The 27096-nt window shown below is 38.9% G+C and overlaps 1 protein-coding gene across 2 annotated transcripts in view; it reads left to right on the top strand.

The window, feature by feature from the left end:
• gdpd2 (glycerophosphodiester phosphodiesterase domain containing 2) overlaps positions 1 to 11414 on the top strand; it is a 78074-nt gene extending 66660 nt beyond the window's left edge. For both annotated transcript variants that reach the window (XM_033030642.1, XM_033030641.1), the window contains 4 exons: positions 2861 to 2943; positions 7427 to 7449; positions 9446 to 9937; positions 9996 to 11414. In XM_033030642.1, coding sequence (XP_032886533.1) covers positions 2861 to 2943; positions 7427 to 7449; positions 9446 to 9486 — 147 coding nt within the window. In that variant the 3' untranslated portion in view covers positions 9487 to 9937; positions 9996 to 11414. The remainder of the gene's footprint in view (positions 1 to 2860; positions 2944 to 7426; positions 7450 to 9445; positions 9938 to 9995) is intronic.
• The last annotated feature ends 15682 nt before the right edge of the window (positions 11415 to 27096 follow it).

Below are 27096 nucleotides of genomic sequence, written 5' to 3' on the forward strand. Positions count from 1 at the left end.
TTATACCTGAAACCCGTTTTATGGAAATGTGTTTGCTGGGGAATGCCAATGAAAGAGTATATTAAAAAAAAAAAAGAAAATGGCATAGGGCGGGAGTTGCGTAATAGAATTGAAGCCTTAGAATTAGAATGGAGCTAAGAAGGAATATCTTTCGCCAGAAAATGGTGACCAAAGATACTGGTGAGACTGATGATCGAGGGCGCGATGATTGGAGGAGGGAGATGTCCTGGTGGAGCAAAGATCATAGAGCGGGGCTTGAATCGCCCGGCCTTGGTAAAATCGGCTGCAGGACTTTTCAATCGCCCTGCGGTCAAATTGCTGCATCGAGGCGATCGAGGCTCCCGATGTTGAAGCCCCCGCCAGGTGATGAAAGGCCCACAAACGGGCCGATTGAAGCCCCATGATTCAGGGCGGACGAAGATGCTGTTGCTGGAGTTCGAAGTCGGTCACCAACTAGGTCAGCTCCTGATGTTACCATCCACAGGGACCACGGCTGAAGCCTCCAAAGCCTCGCACATGTGTGTGTGTGTGCGCAGTCGCGCACAGAGCCCCCCCCCTCCATGTTTTGATAGCTATTTCCGCACCTGACTGTGGAATTCACAGATGGTGGTTAAGGCCAAGTCATCGGGTATTTTTAAAGTGGAGATTGATCAGTTCTTGATTAAGGGTGTCAAAGGTTATGAGAAGAAGGCAGGAGAATGGGGCTGAGATGGAAAACTCGATCAGACATGATCAAATGGCGGAGCAGACTTGATGGGCTGAATAGCTTAATTCTACTCCAATTTAGAGCCTTATGAATTGGATGTTTCTTCATCTATTCTTGAATTACATGGCAAACATTGGTAATAAGAAAATAGTTTGTTGGATTTGGTCCATATTCGTCTAAAACGTTCCTCTCCATGTACCTGTCCAAGAGTCTATTAAATGTTTTTATTGTGTCTGTCCCAACTACTTCCTCTGGCAGCTAATTCCACCACCCTCTGAATGAAAAAGTTGCCTTTATAAGATCCCTCAGCCTCCTGCACTCCAAGGAATAAAATCTTATCCTGCCCAACTTCTCGCTCGAGCATAGGCTCTCACGTCCTGGTAACATCCTCGTAAATCTTTTCTGCACAATAGCATTCTTTGGAGTTGCAGAAGGTAGAGCAAAACATTTCTGCCTGTTGAGATTTAGGAATGTGGGATGCAACCCAGTTAATACTGGTATTTCAAACCACATAATATGTTTGTTTTTTTATTGTCAGTGAGAAGTACAATTGATAGATTTCAAGCCTAATCTCCCCACCATACCTCCCTTCCTTAGACTTCCAGGACCGGAGGAAATGCTTCTGGGGAAATTATCAAGAAAATGTAATCAATTCCAAAGAAGATAACTTATTTCTAAAACACCTGTAAACAAAATTATCAATTACAATATTTATTTCACCCCTGGTAGAGTTCACGTTGACCATTGAAGCAGCTCATTGTGGAGTACAGTCAGTATGGAATATTTTTGATATGTATGGAACATGGTAGGGGTTCCTCCATCACATATAGATCATTAAACCAATTTCCTATTTGCTTATGGATGAAATGAAACACTGGGGTACAAATTCTCTGAGTTTGCACCAAATTTTGTTTTACTATCAGCATTTATGTGCTGATCTAAGTTTAGTTTAAATGTACAGCGCGGAAACTGGACCCTCAGCCCACCGAGTCCGCACAGACCAGCGATCCCCGCACATTAACATTACCCTACACACACTTGGGGCAATTTAACATTTATACCAAGCCAATTAACCCACTGACCTGTACGTCTTTGGAGTGTGGGAGGAAACCGAAGATCTCAGATAAAACGCAGGCCGCAGGGAGAACCTATTAACTCTGTACAGACAAGTACCCGCAGTCAAGATTGAACTCTGGTCTCTGGCGCTGTAAGGCAGTAGCTCTACCACTATGCCACCATGCCGCCCAAACTAACTTAACAACATCAAATTATTTTCTCACATATTAAGTAAATTCTTGACACAAACTGCACCAGTTCATGTTTTCAGAAGGTCTATTCTTTATCACATGAATGCATTCATTGATTGGAAAGTGAACGCACCTGCCAAACCTCAGTGGGGAAAATATTAATGTGCAGGCAGCAACATTCAAGCGTTAGCAAGTCAAAATGTCTAGAAAAATAGAGATGATCTAGAATTAAATTAAGCCAGAAGATTGTGGAGGTACTTGTCATGTTAAGGTGAATCTGAGAAGAATTAATGTTAACTAGAGTTAATGTTTCAAGTATATAGCCTTTTGTTTCACTTATTAGCTCCAATTTGCACCAGTCTTAGAACTATGGTGCCTAAAAATCATTGATTTATAATCTTAATTAAGAAACCTCTGAAAATTTGATGCATAGCTTTATAATGTTTGCCAGTTCCAAGCAATATAAGAATGTGCAAAATTATTTTTTCTGTTTTTAAACTTAAGTTAAATGATTTATAATCTGCCAATCAGTTAATGCTGGTAGTTTCAAGTTGAAGCTGTTGCAACAAAAAAATCAGCACAATTTGATCAGATTGACCTTGAGTCCATTTGATGACTTTTGTTAACCAGCGAATAGAGAGCAGACTATCTAAATCTTATGCTAGAGTAATCATTACTATCAGTAATCAAAATGCTGGAGTAACTCAGCGGGACAAGAAGCATCTTCTCTGGATAGAAGGAATGGGTGACGTTCGAGACCCTTCTTCAGTATCTAAATCTTTGCTCTGCTGTAGAGAATAGGCATTGATAATAGCCATATTCTAAATTGCTTCCTCTTCTGTAATCTTGGTTGTAGCAATTCTAAATTTATTTCATTAATTTCTGTTTAATTCTGTTTTGTTTTCAGTCTCCGAAAACCTACCTCGCAATATGGTTAACTGTTGATTTTGTGTCTTTACTGGTGATTCTCCTCGTATGTTTCATTCAACGGTAAGGGATATCATTATTTTATGATCTATTAGAAAGCCAAGGAAACTGAGACCAAGATTAGACCAGACATGATCTAATTGAATGAAAGACCAAGCCAACGTGGCCACAGAGTATTTCTGCTCTGCAGTATATATTTTTATGATCTAAACTTTACTGATTTGTGTGGTAAAAAGATTAATTGAAATGATGTAGAACATAGAACAGTATAGTGTAGGAAGGAACTGCAGATGCTGGTTTACACCGAAGATAGACACAAAATTCCAGAGTAACTCAGCAGGACAGGTAGCATCTCTGGATAGAAGAAATGGGTGACGTTTTGGGTCGAGACCCTTCATCAGACTGAGAGTCATGGGAGAGGGAGAAACAGAGATAAGGAAGTGTACAGTGTGAAAATTAGACATCAAAAGAGATATCGATCAAGGAACATGGAGAATAGATCATTGTTAGCTAGGAGAAAGTGACAACAAAGCAAACAGAGATAAAATGTAATCAGGGGGACAAGTCAGACTGGTCAGAGATTAACTGTTGAGTTTGTGTCTTTACTGGGAAGAGGGAGGGATGGAGAGAGAGGAAAATCAAGGGTTACTTGAAGTTAGAGAAGTCAATGTTCATACCGCTGGGGTGTAAGCTGACCAGCAAAAATTTGAGGGGCTGTTCTTCCAATTTGTGCTGGGCCTCACTCTGACATTCGAGGAGGCCCAGGATAGAAAGGGCAGTGCTGGAATGGGATGGGGAGTTAAAGTGTTTAGAAACCAGGAAATCAGGTAGGTTTAGGCGCAATGAGCGGAGGTGTTCAGCGAAACGATCGCCAAGCCTACGCTTGGTCTCGCCGATATATAGGAGTGCACACCAGGAACAGTGGATACAGTAGATGAGGTTGACCTCCTCCAACATCTCTTTTGATGTCTCGTTTTCACACTTTATACTTCCTTATTTGTTTCTCCCTCTCCCGTGACTCATAGTCTGAAGAAGAGTCTCGACCTGAAACGTCACCCATTCTTTCCATCCACAGATGCTGCCTGTCCCGCTGAGTTACTCCAGCATTTTGTGTCTAGAACAGTATAGCATGGGAATAGACTTATGATCTCATGATGTATGTGCCGAACATGACAACAAATTAAACAAACTTATTTACCTGGACGTTTCAAATCCCTCCATTCCCAGCATATTCATGTGTCTATCGAAAATCTTCTAAATGGCATTATCCTTTCTGCTTCAACAAACCCCCCTCTCCCCTGGCAGAACATTCCAGGCACCTATCTCTCTGTGTAATATAAAACTTGTCCCACATATGTCTTTTAAACTTTCCCCTTTCCAATCTAGGAAATAGATTCTGACTATCTACCCTATCTATGCCTTTCATAAGTGTGTACACTTCTATCAGTTTTCCCCTCAACCTCTGAAGAAAACAATCCAAGTTTGTCCAACCTCTGCTCGTAGCCCTCCAATCCATTCTGGTAATCCTCCTTTGCATCCTCTCCAAAGCCTCCATATCCTTACTGTAATGGGATAATATTCCAAATACAGCCTAACCAAAATGTTTTATGACGATATGACAACATACTCAGTGTCCCAACTAATTTTGCATGCATATCATAGGCTTTCTTTATTTCTCTCTTTACCTGTGTTGCTACTTTCAGGGAGCTATTGACTTGGAACCTCAAGATCTCCATGTACATCAATATGTAAGGATCCTGCCATCAACTGTACAATTTGCTTTAATTTTGATGTCCCAATACCTTGCATTTTCCAGATTAAACTTTGCCTGCCATTTCTCCACCTATTTCTGTATATGATGTATCTCCCACTGTAACATTTGACAGCCTTCTTCATCGAATGCAGCTCCACCAACTTGTGTGTCTTTTACAAATACACTCATCAACCCATCTATATTTTGGTACATATCATTTATATATAGATCACATGTATCCAGTACTGATCCCTGTGAAATGCCTTACTAAAATCCATGTAGACAACATCAATTGCAGTACCCTCATCAATCACTTTTGACAGCAAGGCAAGGCAAGGCAAGGCAAATTTATTTGTATAGCACCATTCGTGCAAACTGCAATTCAAGGTGCTTTACAGGAAAGAAAAAATAAAATAGTCAATAATTAAAAATTGCAAAATAAGCAATACGACAAATGTATGAATAATAAAACAACGTCAATGAAACATTAAAACGATTTTTAAAAGCACATAAAAGGGTTAAAATTAGACGGTTAAGATTACCTGCATGTCGGGTTATGGAAAAGCTATAGTAAACAACAGTGTTTTTAGGCCTGATTTAAATGTGCTTACAGTTTGTGCACACCTCAGGTGTTCAGGGAGCTTATTCCACAGGTGTGGAGCATAAAAACCGAATGCTGCTTCAGCCATTTTAGTTCTGACCCTGGGAACACAGAGTAAACCTGTCCCTGAAGACCTGAGGAGTCTAGGCGCCTCATATACAACAAGTAGGTCAGAGATGTATTTTGGACCAAGACCATTCAGTGCCTTGTAGGTCAGTAACAGAATTTTAAAATCTATCCTCTTACACACAGGGAGCCAGTGCAAAGATTTAAGGACAGGTGTAATATGGTCCATTTTCTTGGGGTTGGTCAAGACTCTGGCAGCGGCATTTTGGATAAGCTGCAGTTGTTTAATTGATTTTTTATTGAGACCTGTAAAGATGCCATTACAATAATCTAACCTACTAAAAATATATGCATGAACAAGTTTTTCAGTGTCATCTTTGGACAGAAATCCCTTGATTCTTGCAATATTTTTTAGATGGTAATAGGCAGATCTGGTAATGGTCTTTATATGGCTGTTAAAATTCAAATCCGAGTCCATAACTACACCAAGATTTCTGGCTTTGTCTGTGGTTTTCAGTGCAATTGAGTCGAGTTGAGCACTCACCTCTAGCCTTGATTTTTTGGGACCAAAGACAATAATTTCTGTCTTATTTGCATTGAGCTGGAGGAAGTTCTGGTTCATCCACTCATTGATATGTTTGACACACTGGCTCAGTGAGTGTAGGGGACTATGGTCATGTGGTGACACTGCGATATATAGTTGTGTGTCATCGGCATAAGTGTGGTAGGATATGTTAAAATGCTCTATGATCTGAGCTAGGGGGAGCATATAAATGTTGAACAAAATGGGTCCAAGAATGGAGCCCTGAGGAACCCCGCATGTGAGTTTTGTACGTTCTGATTCAAAATTACCAAGGGAAACAAAATAATCCCGATCTTTCAAGTAAGATTTGAACCAGTCCAGCACAGAACCAGAGAGTCCCACCCACTTCTCCAGTCTGTCAAGCAGTATGTTGTGGTCTACCGTATCAAAAGCAGCACTGAGATCTAGCAGTACCAAAACTGAAGCTTTTGATGCATCACTGTTTAGATGTATGTCGTTTAGGACCTTAGTGAGTGCAGTCTCGGTGCTGTGATGTGGCCGAAATCCCGACTGGAAAACATTAAAAATATTGTTTTGGGTCATGAAGCAGTAAATTTGTTGGTAAACTACCCTTTCAATAATCTTTGCCAAAAATGCTAAATTAGATATGGGCCTGTAGTTGCTCATAGCTGAGGCATCCAAATTAGGCTTCTTCAATAGGGGCTTGATCACTGCTGTTTTTAAGGCTTCGGGAAAATGCCCCGATTGAAGGGAAGTGTTTACTATGTTCAGTACTTCTGGTGCAACACTGTTAAAAATATTTTTAAAGAAGCTTGTGGGCAGCAGATCAAGACAGCAGGTAGTGGACTTTAGCTGTTGAACAGTTTCAGTCAGAGATGCACAATCTAAAAGTTTAAAATGTTGTAGATTCATTAGTGAATCTGGAGGCATAGGTGACAAAGCCATGTTCCCTGAGGTGGAGCTAGACATTGTTTGTCTTATCTTCAGAATTTTATCGGTGAAGAAATCTGCAAAGTCATTGCACGACTTGCTGGACAGGAGCTCAGGAGGGACTGATGATGAGGGGTTTGTCAGTCTATCGACAATGGCAAACAGGGTGCGGGAATTATTATTTTTGTTGATAACCTCTGAGATAAAGGACTGCCTTGCCCCTTTCAATTCCTGATTATAGATACGGAGGTTGTCTTTGTAGATGTCGTAGTGGACCTGTAGTTTGGTTTTTCGCCACCTACGTTCGGCCTGTCTACACTTTGTTCTTTGGGATCTCACTGCTGTGGCATTTCTCCATGGTGACTTTTTCCTTCCAGATAAAACCTTGGTCTTTAGTGGTGCAATAGCATCCATAAGAGTCATAACATTGGAGCTAAAACCATCCCACAAAACCCTATCAAATTTGAAATGCATGGTCTTGGAACCTAGACAAAGCCATGCTGACTAATTTGCCCATTCACTTTCAAGTGAGAGAAAATACTATCCGTAATAATCATCTAATTTAATAATATTTTGGTGGTGGAGGAAATTGTGTTCATGAGATCAACTGATATCATTCAATTCATGAAGAAAAAACTTTTTTTTTTTGCAGGTCAAGACACAGGAGGTTGAGAGGTAAAAATAATTGTTATTGTGAATTAGCACAGCTCCTCTGTTATTTTCGGAACTGCGTTAACTCAAAATCTTATTATTGCACTTAGATATTCACAACCTTGAGATCCGTTCAGCCAGTCACTCAATCCCTAGCATTCATTAACCTGCAGCGTAAATTCTGCATACGTCACTCAGCATTCAAGAGGAACAGGAGCCTCAAAATGGAACTAGTGCTGCAGCCTTATTTTTTTAATTCCTGCCTCATTCAAACATAGAGTCCTGGGAAAAGGGGATCATAGAATCTAATCCTAATCCAAGTACTTGGTAGAATTCAACCTGCAGGTTTTATGCAGGTATTCATTACTCCCTACACAAACTATAAAACAAAAGTACATTCCTTCCCATAACATTCACGAGAATCTCTTATTTTCCATGGAATCTGTTCAAAATGTTCAATTAGATTCCAGGTGATTTCAGGAATAATTTCCAGGTGTCGATTATTCAATAGCTAAATTTAACTAAAGTCTTTGATTAAATTCAACCTGCAGGCTTCGTGAAATTCTGCATCTGATAATGTAGTTAGTTTCTAATGTTATTGTAGTTTGGTCTAAACGCCAACAAGTTGATATCAACTGGTCAAATTGAATGTGTTGCTGTCACACACCATACACTTGACATATAAGCTCATGTCAAATAGATATACCACGCCAAAAAGTATAAGCCTTTCCCAACAATTCATGGGTAACACTAATACGTTTTTATTCTCTTGTTTCTTCACTCTTCTGTCTTTCTCTTGTGTGGACTTTCCCTATCTCTCTTTTTCTATATTCCTGATCTCTTTTTAGTCTGCAAATGGATGCATTTTCCTTTTCTAATTTCTAAGAATGATCAAGAATTGACTTACTGGAGGTAAGGCTACATCAGCATCCACAATAGTTTCTCCTCTCTGTATCATACAAAATATTGAATGGCTGACAAAATTGCTTCAAAGTAACTCAAATGAGCAATTGAAAATCAGACCTCAATAGAGAGAAGGCGTTAAGAATGACCATAGCATAAAGACGAATAAATAAATAAATTCAATGTTTTTACATGTGAGTTTAGGAAACAAACATTTTTCTCTTATCAAGGTTCTATACAGGATTAGGAACTCTTTTTTAACCCCCCCCCCCCTGGAAAAATTAAGCCAATTATATTTTTGTTTGTCCTTGTTAACCTACATTGCTACTTCAGACTAGATTGCAGATCCTTCTGTTACTCTATCAATAGACAATAATTGAAGGAGTAGGCCATTTGGCCCTTCGAGCCAGCACCGCCATTCATTGTGATCATGGCTGATCATCCCCAATCAGTACCTCATTCCTGCCTTCTCCCCATATCCCCTGACTCCGCTATTTTTAAGAGCCCTATCTAGCATTCTCTTGAAAACATCCAGAGAACCCGCCTCCACCGCCCTCTGAGGCAGAGAATTCCACAGACTCACCACTCTCTGTGAGAAAAAATGTTTCCTCGTCTCCGTTCTAAATGGCTTACCCCTTATTCTTAAACTGTGGCCTATCCTGTTCACATATCTATAGCTCAAGAAATATGTTTTTTTTCTGCCCAAAACATATTATCTCACCTTTATCAAGACTAATGATTATTTGCCCGTTATATAATACACATAATTGTTTTCTAATGTTCTGTCATATTCCTCTTCGATATCTATTATATACACTATTTTTCTATTTGTATTTCTGATTGTTAAGCCCAAGTTGTGCTTATAAATAATGAGCAGCAGGGTTCTTAATCCATCAGATGTGCAATAATTATAGTTATGATTGTTACAAAATAATATATGATATCATCCTTTTCATGCCACCAATGTACTGTCAGATTGTTTATCCATTATCAAGTCATGGTTAAGCCAGGACTTGTGCCAACTTTTCTTTCCAGTGAAATCATAGAGCCTTTGTATGTGGCTGCTCCCAAATTACTATTTATGTTTTAACAATTTCTTTATTGTTTCTCTATCCAGAAGGTAACATGTCAGGAGACAATGAGGAGACAATACTCTGATTAAGTTTTGAGAACTCTATACCTCTATATTTAGCTGCGTGTGTCACAGCAACTGGATTGTGGCTTCTAAGTGTGTAAGGAAAAGGTCAAAGCAAAATTGTACCTCATTTTTTTTTTTTTAATCTTGTTTCGAAATGAACCAAAGTCTCAGGAGAGCAGTGTATAATACAAAATATGTACTTTTTAAATGTTTTAATTATGTTCTGTTTCTGTCTAATTGCAATTCTTAAGCCCTGACCCTCACGCAAATTCCCCCTACCAAGGATCAACTTTGCTCCCTGAAAGCATACAAAGAAGACTGGGAATACTTCATTCCAGAACAGTCCATATCTCCTCAAATGTCTGGAAATATTACAGCAACTCAAAAAAAATGTTTTCTAAATAATGTTAGATATAATGTGTCTCTAATTCAATGGTAGCTTCCTGCCTTACAGTATACCATCCCCTCACAGTATACAGTATACCTTCCCCTCACAGTATACAGTATACCTTCCCCTCACAGTATACAGTATACCTTCCATGGAACTGGCCATGAAACATTTCAGGCTACATATAGGTTGCAGTCTTCAACACATAGCCTTGCCTAGCAGCCTGCATGCTGGGGCCCATCACTGCAACAATTAGCACGTGGTCTGTGAGCTAACATGACTATGAATGTGCTGGCACTGGACATGTGTGGATCTTAGCTTGGATACACAAATTTTAGTCCTGGGTTTACACGAATTACCAGTTTCCTGATCAAACCTAAAGTGTTTCTACGTCTGATTTACTCCAGAAGCTTGTACTGATCTACTGAGGTCACTCCACCTGCTCTGTTATATGTAAATATCTAAGTAACATTCCTGATATACCACCCAATGTTTATCCTTCCATCAAATACATGAGGAAGAAATTAATAGGACATTTCTCTTATTGGTATTACTACATTTTACTATGCACATTTCCTGCCTTATCTGTTTACAAAAATCATAGTAACTATAGGTGGTTATTTGTTGGTCTGTTTATTACTGTTTAAAGATGAAGTATATCACATTTCTCTCACCACTGAATCCAAGTTAAGAATGCATCACAATTGATGTTGATATTTTTAGGTAGTTGCTAATTGAACTTACAGGCTTGTTTGGGCCTGCCATGAGGATCTTTTCTCCTCCACATTATCAAAAGATGGCACAATGACGCACCGATAGAGTTGCTGCCGTACAACGCCAGAGACCAGCGTTTGATCCTGTCAATGGTTGCCTTCTGTATGGAGTTTGTACATGACTGAGAAGATTTTCTCCGGGTGCACCGGTTTTCATCCACATTCCAATGACCTGCATGTTTGTAGGTTAATTGGCTTTTGTAAATTGCCCCTCGTGTGTAGGATGCCAAACTGGGATAACATAGAACTAGTGTACGGGTGATTGTTGGTCAGTGCAGACACGGTGGACAGTAATGTCTGTTTCCACAGTGTATCTTTCATACCAAACTGAAACTAAATGAGACCAGAGAAGTATCAATTCTACCAGGGTTATAGCAACGTCCCTCAAACCGTTCAAACATTTTGAATTGTGAGTTGGATCAGTGAAGTTTTAAGAATTGTTGCCAAAGCAGCAGTCCAAATTCAGGGCTTATATGTCTAGATCTCCTAAAGATCATCAAACAAAGCCATTTACAAACTCCTTCACTGCACCCATAAGGGTTCCCTAAGATAGTCAATGAGACATAGAAGACATGCACAATGATGATGTCAAGTGCTGTGCTTTTATTTGTAAATGTGGTTTGGAATATTTGATTTTAATTTTTGAATTATTAACATGTGAACAAATTAACATTAAAAATCACGAAGGAAAAATAATATGTGGAACTACTAATGTTTGGGGAATCAGGATTAGTTTTAGTGACATTGTAAGAATATGAATTGCTCAAAGAAAAGCTATTTTTATTTCCAAAAATAAACTTTATTCAGAATTAAAAATCTATACAAAACAACCGTGAAAAATCATTTCCGACATTCAGTGTCAATAGTCAATTCTATAGTCTTCGCAACTCTCCTTACACCAAGCACTGTTGCCACTGGTGGATCCCTGGGGTGATGTCCCTTTCCTTGTTTGAGGGATGACCCCACCAGACTATACCCTTCAATGTCCAGCAGTAGGATCCTAGACTGTGGTCCTCCCCCACAGAACCTTGGCATTGAGTGCTCCAAGCTCCAGTGAGTCCTTCAGCAAGTACAGTGTGGAACTGGCTGTCAGAAAAAGTTGCTTCCACCAGTCCTGCTTTTTAACTGCTTGCAACATTGCTACCAGGTGAATTTATGCCAATCGATCCCTTGGCCCCACTAATTTTCCTTCCAACCTACCCTTCTCACATTCCCAACAACTCCCCTAGATTTTAACACCCACCTGCAGTAACACACAATTAACCTACCAACCAGCATGTCTCGAGGATGTGGGAAGAAACAAGAGCACATGTGGGAAGTTCACTTATTTGCAGAGAAAACATGCAAATGGACCAGCCACATTACTACAGTAGCTCCAAGATCTGGTCAGGAACTGGTGGAAATTCACATCCATAGATCCCAGAACCTTCTCTATCAATCTATGGAGGACAGGACAAGGCTACGATGGAATACTCTAGCCTGCATGACTGCGGCTAGAACAACATTCCAAAACTCCACTCCATCCAGAGCAAAGTAGACTGCTTGATTGATTACACACCATCAACATCCTCCACCATAAACATTCACTCTCTTCAAAACCATTGATCTGTGGTAGCAGAGTCAACCATTTATATATTTCAATGCAATTACCCAGCTAGCCTACATTGATAGGACCTTCTAAACATGCAACTCTCATTAGAATCAAAGGGTTCAAGCACCAGCCCTCCAAATCGAACATCATCCTGACTTGGAAATACACCACCACTCTTAGAATTGTAGAATAGTTCCGCCCAGCTCATGATGCCTATCTACACTAATCTTATTTGCCTGTGATAGGCCCATAACCCTCCACGTCTTTTTTTATCCATGTACCTTTCCAAATGCCTTTTAGATGCAGTAGTCGTAGCTGCCTCTACCACCTCCTCTGGCCTCTCATTTGGATGGCCTCACCCTCAATGTGAAAAGCCTACCCCTTACACTCCTTCATCTTCACTAGATGTAAATCCTGAAACCCCCTACACAACTCGGGGAATATCTTCATCAAAAACATTGACAGAAGTCCACTATGGAGAAAAGAAATATATTTAATTATGTCACTTTGGTAAAACAACTGAGTATTTCTAGATGTTTTAATACTCTTTAAAATTTGTGGTATTTTATATTTTTCTTTTCTGTTAACTTTTCGGCTCTTGCCGCAGATGCTAATAGTAGCCACTGGGTCCATCTTTTTCTGCTTCTGCCTCCATTGACTAGCAACATTCTCATTACCAGCAAAGAGCAACCTTTCTTAACTCATATAACACAAAGAACTCCACAGTGCCATTATGTTTTGATGTTCCAGTTCAAGAAGGCCATTCAACACCCCTTCTCAAGGATAATTAGGAATTGGCTTTGACAGATCCTGAGAAAAGAAACAAAACAAAACCCACAGGGAATCCCTACAATGCTATTCTACAAGCCTTACGATTGAAAATATTGATCTTTATGGGAATTTCACAAAAAGCATTTGGGGTTTTAGGATGGTGTTGGAAAACAATTTAAATGCATTGAAGCAATTTCTAAGATCAAATGTCTCTTAACCTGAGGGCAATTTATAGGGTTGATATATGACTCAGCAGAATTTATTGATACATATTACATCATGGGCAGAGGATTTATGGGTGATCCCAAGTTTATAATAAAAGTAATTTGATGAATTCTATCATCAGTCCCATATGTAAGAATGTAGAACACTGAATACACCACAGGAACAGGCCTTTTAGCCATCAAATCTAAACTGATCCATATGTTTGCACATGATCCATGTCCCTCTATTCCCTCGCAAATTTTCCCTATCTCGTTTTAAACCTATCCCCAGTAGTATTTGATCCTATAGAAACAAATACTCTGACCATCTCCACCTTATCCACGCCTCTCATAATTTCATATATATGTATATCTGTCAGATTATCCCGCAGACTCCAGTGCTCCAGAGAAAACAATCAAAATTTGTCCAAATCTCTCTTTAGAGGTAAGATATTTAATTCCAGGTAATATCCCAGTGAACTTATTCACCCTCTTCAAAGTCTTCTCATCCTTCCAATAGTGTAGCAACCAATACTCCAAATGTGTCCTAACATAAGTTTTATACAGCTGTAAAAGACCTAATTTTTTTTAAAATCAGTCATCTGATCAATGAAGGCAAGCATGCCATATATCTTCTTTACCACCCTATCCACGTGTTGCCACTTTCAGGGAGCTCTGGACTTCACGTCAAGTCAAGTCAACTATTTGTCAATACACCTACAAGATGTGCAGTGAAATGAAAGTGGCAATGCCTGCGGATTGTGCAAAAAACTACAGAACAGAATAGAACAGAATCAGTATTTACATAATAGAAAAAACCCCAGCAATTTTAAAAAGACACACAACAGTAAATTAGTACGGTAAATTAGTCTCTGGTGAGATAAGAGTTTACAGTCCTGATGGCCTGTATCATCCTCTCTGTTTTCACAGCATGACAGCGGAGGCGTTTGCCTGAACGTAGCAGCTGGAACAGTCCGTTGCTGGGATGGTAGGGGTCCCCCATATTGTTGCTGGCTCTGGATCTGCACCTTCTGATGTATAGATCCTGAAGGGGGACGAGTGTAGTTCCCATAGTGCGTTCGGCCGACTTGCACTCCAAGATCCCTCTGTATATCAATGCTCCTATGGGTGCTGCCGATTACTGTTAATTGGTGTTACGTCTGGAAACTGGTATTACAAAGTTATTTCCCATTGGATTTACAAATGTAAAGAGTAGATACAAGGAAATGCAAATGCAAGTGTTGGAGTAACTCAGCGGGCCAGGCAGCATCTTTGGAGGACCTGGATAGATGATGTTTCTATTAAGCCAACGTCACCTATCCAAGTCCTTCTTTAGCCAACGTCACCTATCCAAGTTACCTCAGCACTTGGTGTTCTTCTACACAAGATTCCAGCATCTGCGGTTCCTTGTGTCTGCGTGATATGGAAACATGAGCTATAGCAGAACTACTTGTACGATATATCCTTAACTAGGAAAATCATCCTACCCTGCATCAGCCTGTCAATTTCTCAAATAAATCCCTTCTCAACTTCCTTCCCACCTCCAGTTTAAATTCCATTTGGAATATTTTGGAGGACCAAGAAACCAAGAACCAAGAGAAGAGGCTACCATGATAATGGTAGGAGTCCCGCCGTCTCACACCACACCGTCTCACAACACTAGCTCTGCACTGCACTGGGGTAACATATTCATTTCTTGTATTAGTGGGGACTAAATCCATAACCTCATGATTCAAAGCCAAGGGTGCTACCAGACCTCAGCCAAAATCGCACAATGAACAAAAACATGCACACGATATTTCCGCTACTGAGCAGTTAGTTGTAATTAAAACCAATACGATACGAATTGGGAGCTAACGAATAAACTGAATGAGAAATGTCAAGATTTAGAGGCCAGGTCAAGGAGGCATAATTTGAGAATAGTAGGAGTTAAAGAGGGTGCTGAACACGGCCTTCAAATGTGTGATTTTATTACTAATCTACTTAAAGATGTTTTCAAACTTCCAGAAAAACCAAAGATAGATCTGGCTCATCGAGTGGGTCGCTTCCAAAAACGTGATAATGCTAAACCAAGGCAAATTATTGTAAAGTTCCTGGATATTTCAACTTTGGAAACTCTATTAAAGAAGATAACCTATGGAGAAAATCTTACATTTGCTGATAATATCGTAAGATTCTACAGGGATTATCCTCGGGAAATTTTGGCAAAAAGACGCGAGTTTAAAAGGGCAAGCAGTATTTTATATGGACATTCTGAAGTTCGTTATGGCGTGATCTATCCAGCGAAAATGCTAATTACGTTTAATGGCAAGCAATGCTCATTCACGGACCCGGACTCTGCTTGCAAATACGCCCAGGAGATTTTAAACAAAATTCAAGGAGGAACAGAATAATAGACATTTTACCTGTGGAACTTTGTTTTTTCTGTTTCAACTAAGACACTAGAACGCTTCAGACGGTTACCAGACAGGCTTATCTGGAAAGAATGTGTTGTTCAATAACAGAGGCCGAATTAAACTTCTGAACTGAAAGCACAGATGGAAGCTCAAGGTCGCAAGCTCGTCACCAAACCCCTCAGCTCGGAGAACTATGAGACCGTCTCCTTTTGAAATGGCCATGATATGAGGCATCTGTTCCACACTATATGACCTATTATTTATATATATAACTAACTAACTAATTAACCACTTACGCGCAATAAACTCAACTAACGTTAAAGGCGTAATGTACTATACTAACACGACTAACTATATAGCAGGAAGGATGGGGGAGGTTAGACATATATTTTAAATACTAATTATGAATTAATTAACATACAGGTAAATGAAAAGTGTAATTATTGACGAGGTACTTTAACCCATAATTTCTTTTATTTTAATCCAAATCTTCTACCTTCCCTTTTATTTTATTTTATTCTATTTTAAACTGTTCAGCGATTAATTGACCTGATATGATAATTTTGGTAACAATTAGAGGGAACCGACTAACGTTGGGTCAAATTCTAATAGGGGGATAAGGCCCAGTGCATAATCTCATCGACGGAAGTCAATTTAAAAACAAACTTAGCTACCTTAGGTGGCTTTTTTGTAATTTATCGCTTTTTTGATAAATTACATTCACTTTTTTTGTTTATTCACAATTATGTGTTGTATGACTTAATAATTTTTATGTACACTTTATTTTATTTTCTCTTTCCCTTAATTATGTTTAATAGCGTCAGGAGATGTAAAACTACTGTAGAAATTATGAAGGACAACTCTGGATTCGGGATTCCGAGGTACTTGGCTGCATCACATGAATCATACAGTCTGGAAATAATAGCCAATGCAAGATAATAGTCGAATAAATATCGGAGGTCTCACCTTCTGTAGTTGGAACATCAGAGGTGCGAATGAGCCAATTAAGAGGGGTAAAATTCTGGCACAATTAAAATCATTAAATATGGATATTGCTTTCCTACAAGAGACACATCTGAAACAACAAACTCAGATCAGATTAAGGGCAAATTGGATAGGTCAAACCTATTACTCCTCATTCACCTCTAAAGCAAGAGGCACGGCTATTATAATTCGGAAGGGTATACATTTTAAATTAAAGAAATCTATATCTGATAAAGAGGGAAGATATGTTATAGTCACGGGAGAAATTTACAATACACCATTAACTATGATAAATATTTACGCTCCTAATTTTGATAACCCACAATTTTTTAGGAAAATAATAGATTTAATCGCAGAGCATAATTATCAAAATATAATAATGGGGGGAGATTTTAACTGTGTTATAGATCCATACTTAGATAAATCAATAAAGCTAGGGAAGCGTCTTGTTAAAACTAAGACCTGTGAATTTTTAAATACTTATATAAAAAATAATAACATAGCTGATATTTGGAGAATAGCAAATCCAAGTGGTAGGGAATACTCATTTTGTTCATCAGTTCACAAAACTTATTCGTGAATTGACTATTTTTTATTGGACACAAAATTAATCCCGTATACGAATAAACCATCATATCATAATAGTATTATTTCTGATCATTCACCATTGACTTTTATACTTAAAATTGAGGGAATGCCGAGTATAAACCCTTTTTGGAGATTCAATGTACGTATATTAAATAACCCGCAGGGTTATGAGTATATAAAAGAACAAATAAAACTTTTTTTCGAAATAAATGACACGCCGGGTATTTCTGCCCTATTATGGGAAACCTTCAAGGCATATATTCGCGGTGTCATAATTTCTCACCAAAGTTTTCAAAATAAGGAAAATAAAAGAGAACTTCAGCGGATAGAACAGAAAATAAAACTACTAGAACTGGACAATGCAACTGACCCAACCATAAATAAACATAATAAGATAACTTTATTGAAATATAAAGTCAATAGAATACTATCGGCTAGAGTAATAAGATTATTCCAAATTACAAAACAAGCACACTTCGAATTTGGGGATAAGCCACATAAACTACTTGCGAGGCAACTGAAGCAACGAGAAAAGGAAAAAACTATTACTAAAATTAAATCGGATAAGGGTGAGTTTTTAACTGCCTAAGGATATTAATAAGAGGTTTGCCCAATTTTATCACAATTTATATACATCTAAAATAAATACAGATGTAAGTAAAATTACAAATTTTTTAGATAATTGCAAGCTCCCAAAATTGGATAGCTTAGAACAAGAGCAATTAGGAGCACGGATTACTAATGAAGAAATAAAACAAATAATAAACTCACTGAAAAATGGGAAGACCCCAGGACCAGACGGTTTTAGTAATGAATTTTATAAAAGATTTCAGGAGTCAATTGTACCAAGATTATTCAATTTATACACGCAGGCTTATACTGAAAATAAACTACCAGAAACCCTAGCAGAAGCAACAATAACACTTATACCAAAAAAAGATAAAGATTTAGATGAACCGGATTCTTATAGAGCTATTTCACTACTAAATACGGATCAGAAAATTTTAGCAAAGATTCTAGCTAGAAGGCTAAATAATTATATTAACAATTTAATAAATACGGATCAAACGGGATTTATAACCAAAAGACAATCATTTAATAATTTGAGAAGGCTTTTCAATATAATGAACTCTCATAATGAGGACAATGAAGATATTTCAGTTGTCACGCTGGATGCAGAGAAGGCATTTGATCAAGTAGAATGGCAGTATTTATACAAGGTACTCCAAAAATTCAATATGGGAGAGAATTTTATTAGATGGGTTAAACTACTTTACGATAGACCTACGGCAAGAATACTAACTAACAATACGCTATCTCCAAAATTTTACTTATCAAGGGGTAATAGGCAAGGGTGTGCCTTATCACCATTGCTATTTGCCCTTATGATAGAACCGTTGGCCGTAAAGATTAGAAATCACCCGAATATTCACGGATATAACACTAAGGACTCAAAGAATAAAATTTCACTATATGCTGATGATATCCTTTTATATATTACTAATACACAAACGAGTATACCCACCTTATTAACACTAATTGAGGAATTCGGCTCTTTTTCAGGATATAGAATAAATTGGAATAAAAGCGAAATTATGTCTTTAAAACCACAGGATTCGAGACACTTACTAAAATTCCCCTTCAAAATTGCAACAGAAAAATTCAAGTATCTGGGTATTCAAATTACGAGAAGACACAAATCATTATTTAGTGCCAATTTTATACCACTATTAAATAAACTGAATGATATGATTAAGTTTTGGAAAACGCTTCCGCTCTCATTGATAGGTAGAATTAACGCTATAAAAATGACTTTCTTACCACAATTAATATATTTGTTTCAAGCGATCCCAATATATATTCCAAAATATTTTTTCAAAAAATTAGATTCCACTATCACTAATTTTATATGGGATTACAGAACACATAGAATTCAACGAAAGCATTTGTGCAAATCTAAAGAAGTTGGGGGTTTATCATTACCTAACTTTATGTATTACTACTGGGCAGTGCATATTAAGAACATAATGTACTGGCTGGATAGTTCCACTCAGCAGTTGGAGTGGATAAGAATGGAGAAAGAGGAGTGCTATCCGCACGATATAGGAACGATCCTGCTCTCACCGATAAAATTGAATAGTATAATATATAAGAAGAACCCAATTATTCACAATATAATAAGAATTTGGAAACAAATAAAAGTATCCTTGAAATTAAATAATTTATCAGTACTAACCCCACTATTGAACAACCCCGCATTCAAACCTTCTCTCATCGACAACACATATCAACAATGGGATAGACTGGGGATTAGGAAAGTAGGGGATATGTATGAATTGGGTAAACTGTTATCATTTCAACAATTAAAATTAAAATTTAAATTGAAAGATAATCAATATTTTAAATATATACAGGTATGTGACTTTATGAAGAAATATACACATAGATTCCAAACTATATTTTTAGACCCTTTAGAAGAAGCAATGAATATTAAGGCTGATTCACAAAAATTAATATCATACTTTTATAATAATATATTATATAGAGAATCACCCTCAACAGAAGCACTAAGGGAAGATTGGGAACATGAGCTAATGATAAAGATCTCGAAGGATAGATGGGAAAAGTATCTGATGAATACATATAACTGTTCTATTAATGCAAGACATAATTTAATTCAATTCAAATTATTACATAGACTATATTATTCAAAAACGAGGTTGAATAAATTTTATCCAAACGTCTCTCCCAGATGCGATAAATGTTTGTTTCAAAACGCTAATATAACACATTCATTTGTAGGATGTACAAAGTTGAATAAATTTTGGAGTGATATATTTGATATATATACAAAGCTCTTCAAGTCAAGAATAGAACCCAAAATGGAATGGATTATATTTGGAATAATAGGAGAAGATACCAATTTAAATAAAGACCAAAATGTTTTTTTTAATTATGGGTTAATAATTGGAAAGAAATTGATACTTAAATTTTGGAAAAATACAGCCATACCAACTGTTAAAATGTAATTGAAGTTTGAAATTAGCTACAATTAGGTAGCTAACTAATTATATGCTTTAATTTCAGGTCATCCAAGTAAGATTATTTTATATTTGTTTCAGAATGCTTCAATCTATGATAACTGAAAATTTCATTCAGTTCTCTTAATTTTTAAGAAAGTTATGGGCTTTTAACTGTCCACGATCACAGCTTTTTTGTTATGTCCATAGAAAATCAATAGGGAACAAGATGATAATTTCCGAGTATGAAAATGGCCATAACTTTTTAAATACTTGAGATATGAAAGTGAATTAGGTGTCAAATTAAACTTATTTTTATGCTTTATCTGATGGGATAAATTGCAGACTTGATTTTTAAAATCTCAAAATTTTGTAACATTGCTAAACATTGCTACTGTTTCCACGCTGCTGTGTGTATGGCTCTATGACTCCAGATAGACACAAAATGCTGGAGTGACTCAGCGGGACAGCCAGCATCTCTGGAGAAAAGATCTGGGTGACGTTTTGGATTGAGACCCTTCTGCAGACCCCATGGCGCTGTGACTGTCACTCCAAGACTCTGATTCTATGACTCTCACCATTGTCCGACATCTTCTCCATCCGCCGCCATTGACCAGCGCCGTTTCCATCAAAGATTATAGAGGAGCAAGATAGACCACTCCTCGAAAAACGCGTAGTATGACGTGTGTGATTGTCGACGCCGTTTTATTGGGCATTTTATTGGGCTGTCATGGCGTCCTCATCTAAATCTTCATCTCACTGCTCCGCTATCAATTGTTCTAATCGTAAATCTAAACGACCAGACCTGTCAATCTTTAGGTTCCCCAATAAAAAAGAAAGGTGAGAAAATATTATTATTATTTTCAGTCGATATTCTGTCGTGAAAATGTTATTTTCTGTTCTCCCATCAACGGCCATTGGGAAACTAGGTTTGTCGGTACATTAGAAAGTTATTAGACTTATTTTTAATAGATCTTTACTTACCATAATAATAAAGACAATTTTAACACTTCTGTACGTTTTTGGTTTTGTTCTTGGTCTCCAAAATATGGCCCGCGGGACACATTAGGCCCAGTGACCACGTGATTTTTCGAGCTCAGATTCAAGTCCGAGAACGCGGCGGCTGTTACCCATTATGTCCCTCGAATTGTCGAGACATCACAAGCAAAGATCACAAGCCCACCGTGAAGAAGGGTGCAATCAAAGATTATACAACTCTGCTCTATCATCTTTGGGTGCAATGGTGGGCTGGGGGGTTCGGCGGCGGCCGCAATCAAAGATACGAGAGGAGCTCTGCTCTGTAATCTTTGGTCGGAATGGGACGGCTGCGCGTTATAATGTGCTATCGTTCCACTCCCTCTCCCCCTTCTCCCTGTCCCCCTTCTCCCTCTCCCCCTTCTCCCTCTCCCCCCTTTTCCCCTTCTCCCTCTCCCCCTTCTCCCTCTCCCCCATCTCCCTCTCCCCCCTTCTTCCTCTCTTCTCTCGATCTCTCTCTCCCCTCTCTTTCGATCTCTCTCTCCCCTCTCGATCTCTCGCTCCCCTCTCTTCTCTCGATCTCTCTCTCCCCTCTCTTCTCAATCTCTCTCTTCTCTCGATCTCTCTCTCTCTCCCTCTCTTCTCTCGATCTCCCTCCCTTCCCTCTCTCCCTCCCTTCCCTCTCTCCCTCCCTTACCTCTTCGTGTGAGTTGGCAGCTCTGCTATGCCTTGGGTCCAAAAGAGGATAGAAAGAAAATACTTAATGGTCTTTGTAAGAAGATTTTAATAAGCTCTTCTACATTTAAGGTAAATTGACTTATTAGAGGCAAAAGCATCTTCAACATACAGGTCTCTCCACACAACTGAAAACAATTGAATTTAAGTGATATATCATGCATTGTTCAGGCATGTAGTTATGATCATCTTTTTTCTTATTAGTTAATCCTAAATGATCTCTCCTGTAATTTCAGATGTCAACAGTGGGTCCAGAATACTCGTCGACAAGATCTCCTGCACCGAACTGCAGAGTATTTGTCAAATAACTGCCGTCTTATGTACATTGTGTGAAATTGTGATTTGTTAACTGCACAAAACTAATGCAAATGGCGATATATTTATTATTGTATCTACGTTGGACATTTTGCTCTTTGGTGTCAGAACGCGGGGTGGGAGATTGCAACCTTCACGTGGTCCGCCCTGTTTCGACAAATGCAATCAATCCGGTGTGCACAGTCAAATAAGATCAAATAGAACAATTTGTCCTACAACTTTAGGCTGTGCACGCCATACGCAAGAAGAAGAAGAAGTGTCAGAACGCTGTCTGAAGAAGGCTTCCGATCTGCAACGTCACCTATTCCTTTTCTCCAGAGATGCTGCCTGACCCACTGAGTTACTCCAGCATTTTGTGTCTATCTCTGTTTAGATTGGACTCGTGGGTGGAAATTGCGGCTGGTCTGGTGATCTAGAACGAGGGCCAAAGTCTCAGAATATGGGTCATGATATTTAGTAATGAGACAAGGAGCAGTTTCTTCACTCAAGGGCTGGGAATCTTGGAATTCATTATCGCGTGAGATGGTGGAAGTCGAGTCCTTGAAAGGAGAGATATTTTTTTTTAAATACGAAAAGGATGAAGGATAATGGAGAGAATGTGGGAATAAGGTGTTGAGTTGCAGGATCAACAATAATCTTACTGATGGTGGTGTGAACTTAGATGGCTTATCCTTGCTTCTATTTCTTACAGAGATACAGCGCGGAAACAGGCCCTTTGGCCCACCGCGTCCGCTTTGACCAGCGATCCCCGCATACTAACACCATCCTACACACACTTGGGACAATTTACACTTATACCAAGCCTACAAACCTGTATGTCTTTGGAGTGTGGGAGGAAACCGAAGATCTCGGAGAACACCCATTCAGTCACGGGGAGAATGTACGAACTCTGTACAGACAGCACCCACTGTAAGGCAGCAACTTTACCGCTGCACCACCATGACGCCCATAATCCACTAGGGCACTAGGTTACAATAAACTTCCTACATATTCCAGGAATGCATCTCATAAAAATGGGAGAGGTTTAAATGCATTGTAAAATCTGCTCTCAGTTCTGCATTTAGATTTTATTTTTTCCCCTGTGGATCACAAGGCACTGTTTGTTTCAGGGGTGACTCTAATCTCCAGCGTAATTTGACAAGACAGCCAAGAGGGCAAACACAGGCAGTTCAGAGCTGCTGCCTGTATCGCACGAGAGAACAAGAATGAGACCAACTTGTTTTTTGCAGATCATCAACCCTTGACTGATGTTATCAATGCCGATGGTGACTCAAGGAGACTCAACCAGGTGGTGGTTTACAAAGGTCCATGCCCATTGTTCCTCATGGCATACCACCAGCCTCAACAGATCACCTAGTCATAGAGTCTCACAGCGTAGAAGCAGGCCCTTCAGCTCAAATTGCCCACGCTGGCCAACATGTCCCATCTACACTAGTCCCACATGCCTGCATTTGGCCCATACCCCCTCTAAACCTGTCCTAACCATCAAATAACCTAACAGAACTGTCATATGAGGAAAGGTTGAAAAGACTAGGCTTGTATTCATTGGAGTTTAGAAGGATGAGGGGGATCTTATCATATTGTTTACAGTGTACTATGTTTACAGATTCTGTTGTGCTGCTGAAAGTAAGAATTTAATTGTTCTATCTGGGACAAGCTAGATGTAGGAAATTGTTCTACATGACAATAAAACACTCTTGTTAGATGCAAGGGGATCTTATAGAAACATATAAATGAATAAAAGGACTGAACAAGCTAGATACAGGAAAATGTTCCCAATGTTGGGCGAGTCCAGAACCAGGGGCCACAGTCTTAGAACAGAGGGGAGGCCATTTAAGACTGAGGTGAGAAAAAACTTTTTCACCCAGAGAGTTGTGAATTTGTGGAATTCCCTGCCACAGAGGGCAGTGGAGGCCAAATCACTGGGTGGATTTAAGAGAGAGTTAGATAGATCTCTAGGGGCTAGTGGAATCAAGGGATATGGGGAGAAGGCAGGCACGGGTTATCGATTGGGGCTGATCAGCCATGATCACAATGAATGGCGGTGCTGGCTCGAAGGGCCAAATGGCCTCCTCCTGCACCTATTTTCTATGTTTCTGGAACACTCATCCAGCAACCCTCGAGCCCACCAGCTCATCCCGTAGTCAATTCATCAGCTTTTCCATAAGAACTTCCATCAGTTCTTCCAAAAGAACGACAATCAGCCAATCTTGATTACCCTCAGCCCATCAAGCAGCCCATTCACCCAGAAGTCAAGTCAAGTCAAGTTTATTTGTCACATACACATACGAGATGTGCAGTGAAATGAAAGTGGCAATGCTAGCGGACCTTTGTGCAAAAGACAAACAACCAAACAACTATAAATACAATCATAACACACATATTCTTTTACATAATAAATAATGGAAGGAAAAACGTTCAGTAGAGTTAGTCCCTGGTGAGATAGGCGTTTACAGTCCGAATGGCCTCTGGGAAGAAACTCCTTCTCAACCTCTCCGTTCTCACCGTATGGCAACGGAGGCGTTTGCCTTACCGTAGCAGCTGGAACAGTCCGTTGCAGGGGTGGAAGGGGTCTCTCATGATATTGTTGGCTCTGGAGTTGAACCTCCTGATGTATAGTTCCTGCAGGGGGGCAAGTGAAGTTCCCATAGTGCGTTCGGCCGAACGCACTACTCTAACACAAGTCTGAACTATTGAATGCTCACTGCATCTCTTTCCATGTCGGCAAGTTAATATCCAGCTGCATGAACCATGTGAAAAGGGAATATATAGATGCATGTGGTGCAGTGATTTGTGCAGCACTATAGGCCTGGAGACCAAGAGGAGTTCACCATTTAACGGAGTTTGAACGGGGGGCTTGAGGCCCCCGACCGAGGAAGAACAAAAGGAAGGGACTTGAACTTTATTTCGCCTTCCATCACAGTGAGGAATGTGTAGGAGTCACTGTGGTGAATGTCCGTGTTAAAATGTGTTTTTTAGTGCTGTTGCTTTTAATTGTATGACTGACCTGGCCAATGAAATTCCTCGTATGTTGCAAAACATACTTGGCAAATAAAATCTGATTCTGATTCTGAAAAGCCTTTCCCTTCCATACCCTTTCCTCTCTTTGATCTTTTTGCAGTTGACTGCCTTTCTGTACTTGTTGCAAGAGATTGTAGCGGCATCCAGCATCCTCGGAGAATGTAGAATTAAAGGCAGAGGCAATGCCAGTTTTAAAGATGGTTATTTGCCATAATTGTATCTCCAGAACCTCCCCAGAGGCTCTGGGAGACACAAGGTTCAAGAGGGAACACAAAAAGCCTAATTAGGAAGAATATTAAGAGTAAGATTTTCAATTAAAATACTGTAATTGATGGAACCTTGCCTTTAAATTGGTTCTTGGATGGTTCTCACATTGTCTCTTTAAATTTACTCTCCTTTTCACACTTGCATTAAAACACACAGCCACCGCCATTCACAGTGATACTGCCCGGCAGTCTCATAATTACACAGTCAACACAGCCACCTTGACACCCACACAAAATGATGTAAATAAAAATTGTTTTCCTTGTTTAAGAAGTTCAATTTAGAATTATTTGAAATTGTGGGGGTTGGTACAAAATACTGCTGACCCACAAATGTGTTGCTATGAGACATTCACATTTAAAAAATCCATGTCTCAAAAAAAGCAAGAAGGTGCCCATGTTATTTGACCAACGTATCAGATGAATTTAAATATGTAGGTATGTATGCATTAGTTTTGCTCCTAATTCCCTTTTCCAAATCATTAATATATATGGTAAACAGTTGCGGCCCCAACACCAAGCCTTGCGGCAAAAAAATCCAGAAGATTAGTCAAACATGATTACCCTTTCATAAATCCATGTTGACTTGGACTAATCCTTTTACTGCTATCCAAATGCCCCATTATTACATCTTTAATAATTGACTCCAGCATCTTTCACACCACCAAAGTCGGGCTAACTGGTCTGTAATTCCCCGTTTTCTCTCACGCTCCTTTCTTGAAAAGTGGGATAGCATTAGCTATCCTCCAATCCACAGGAACTGATCGTAAATCTATTGATCGTTGGAAAATGATCATATGTATAAATATATATGTATGTGTATATATGCATGTATGTGTATGCATGTATATGTATATGTGTGTATATATGTATGTATATATATGTTTATATATGTGTGTATGTATGCATATAAATGTATCCATATGTATGTGTGCATTTGTATGTGTATACGTGTGTATGTATGTATGTGTATGTATGTATGTGTATATATGTATGTGTGTATATATGTATGTGTGTATATATGTATGTGTATATATATGTATGTGTATAAATATATATATATGCATATATTTATTATTACTATATAATTATATATATAATTGCCTTTATGGTTTATGTATATCATCTTACAAGACAAATGAATTAATAGTGATTATTTAAATCAAAGTTGCTTCTGATCCATGAGAATAAACTTTATTATCTCTAACTTGCCTCTCACACACAGACACACATTCATATAAATATATAAAATATAGATAGGTTAAATTTAATTTTGTGCAGTGTGTGTTAAAGCAATACAAGGGAAACTGCACAATACAATGCAAGGGAAACTACGCAAAGGAGGGGGCTGTTCCCGCTACAAGATACTCGAGGATCTTTGCTTTGGATCACAGCGGGTGGCATACCGGAAGTCGCGTGTCGCATAAAGAAATGGCGGCCGTGACGTTCCGTCACGTACTACACGTCAGTCCATTGAATTTCGGAGGAGTGGTCTATCTTGCTCTGCTATAGGATCTTTGGTTTCCATGGCATCCTCCGCCCCCCCCCGCCCCCAACGTAATGAACCGACGCAACGAGCGTGCTGCGTCACCACGCCCGATGCAGAC

This window comes from Amblyraja radiata, chromosome 12 (assembly GCF_010909765.2).
Source record: "Amblyraja radiata isolate CabotCenter1 chromosome 12, sAmbRad1.1.pri, whole genome shotgun sequence".
NCBI lineage: Eukaryota > Metazoa > Chordata > Chondrichthyes > Rajiformes > Rajidae > Amblyraja > Amblyraja radiata.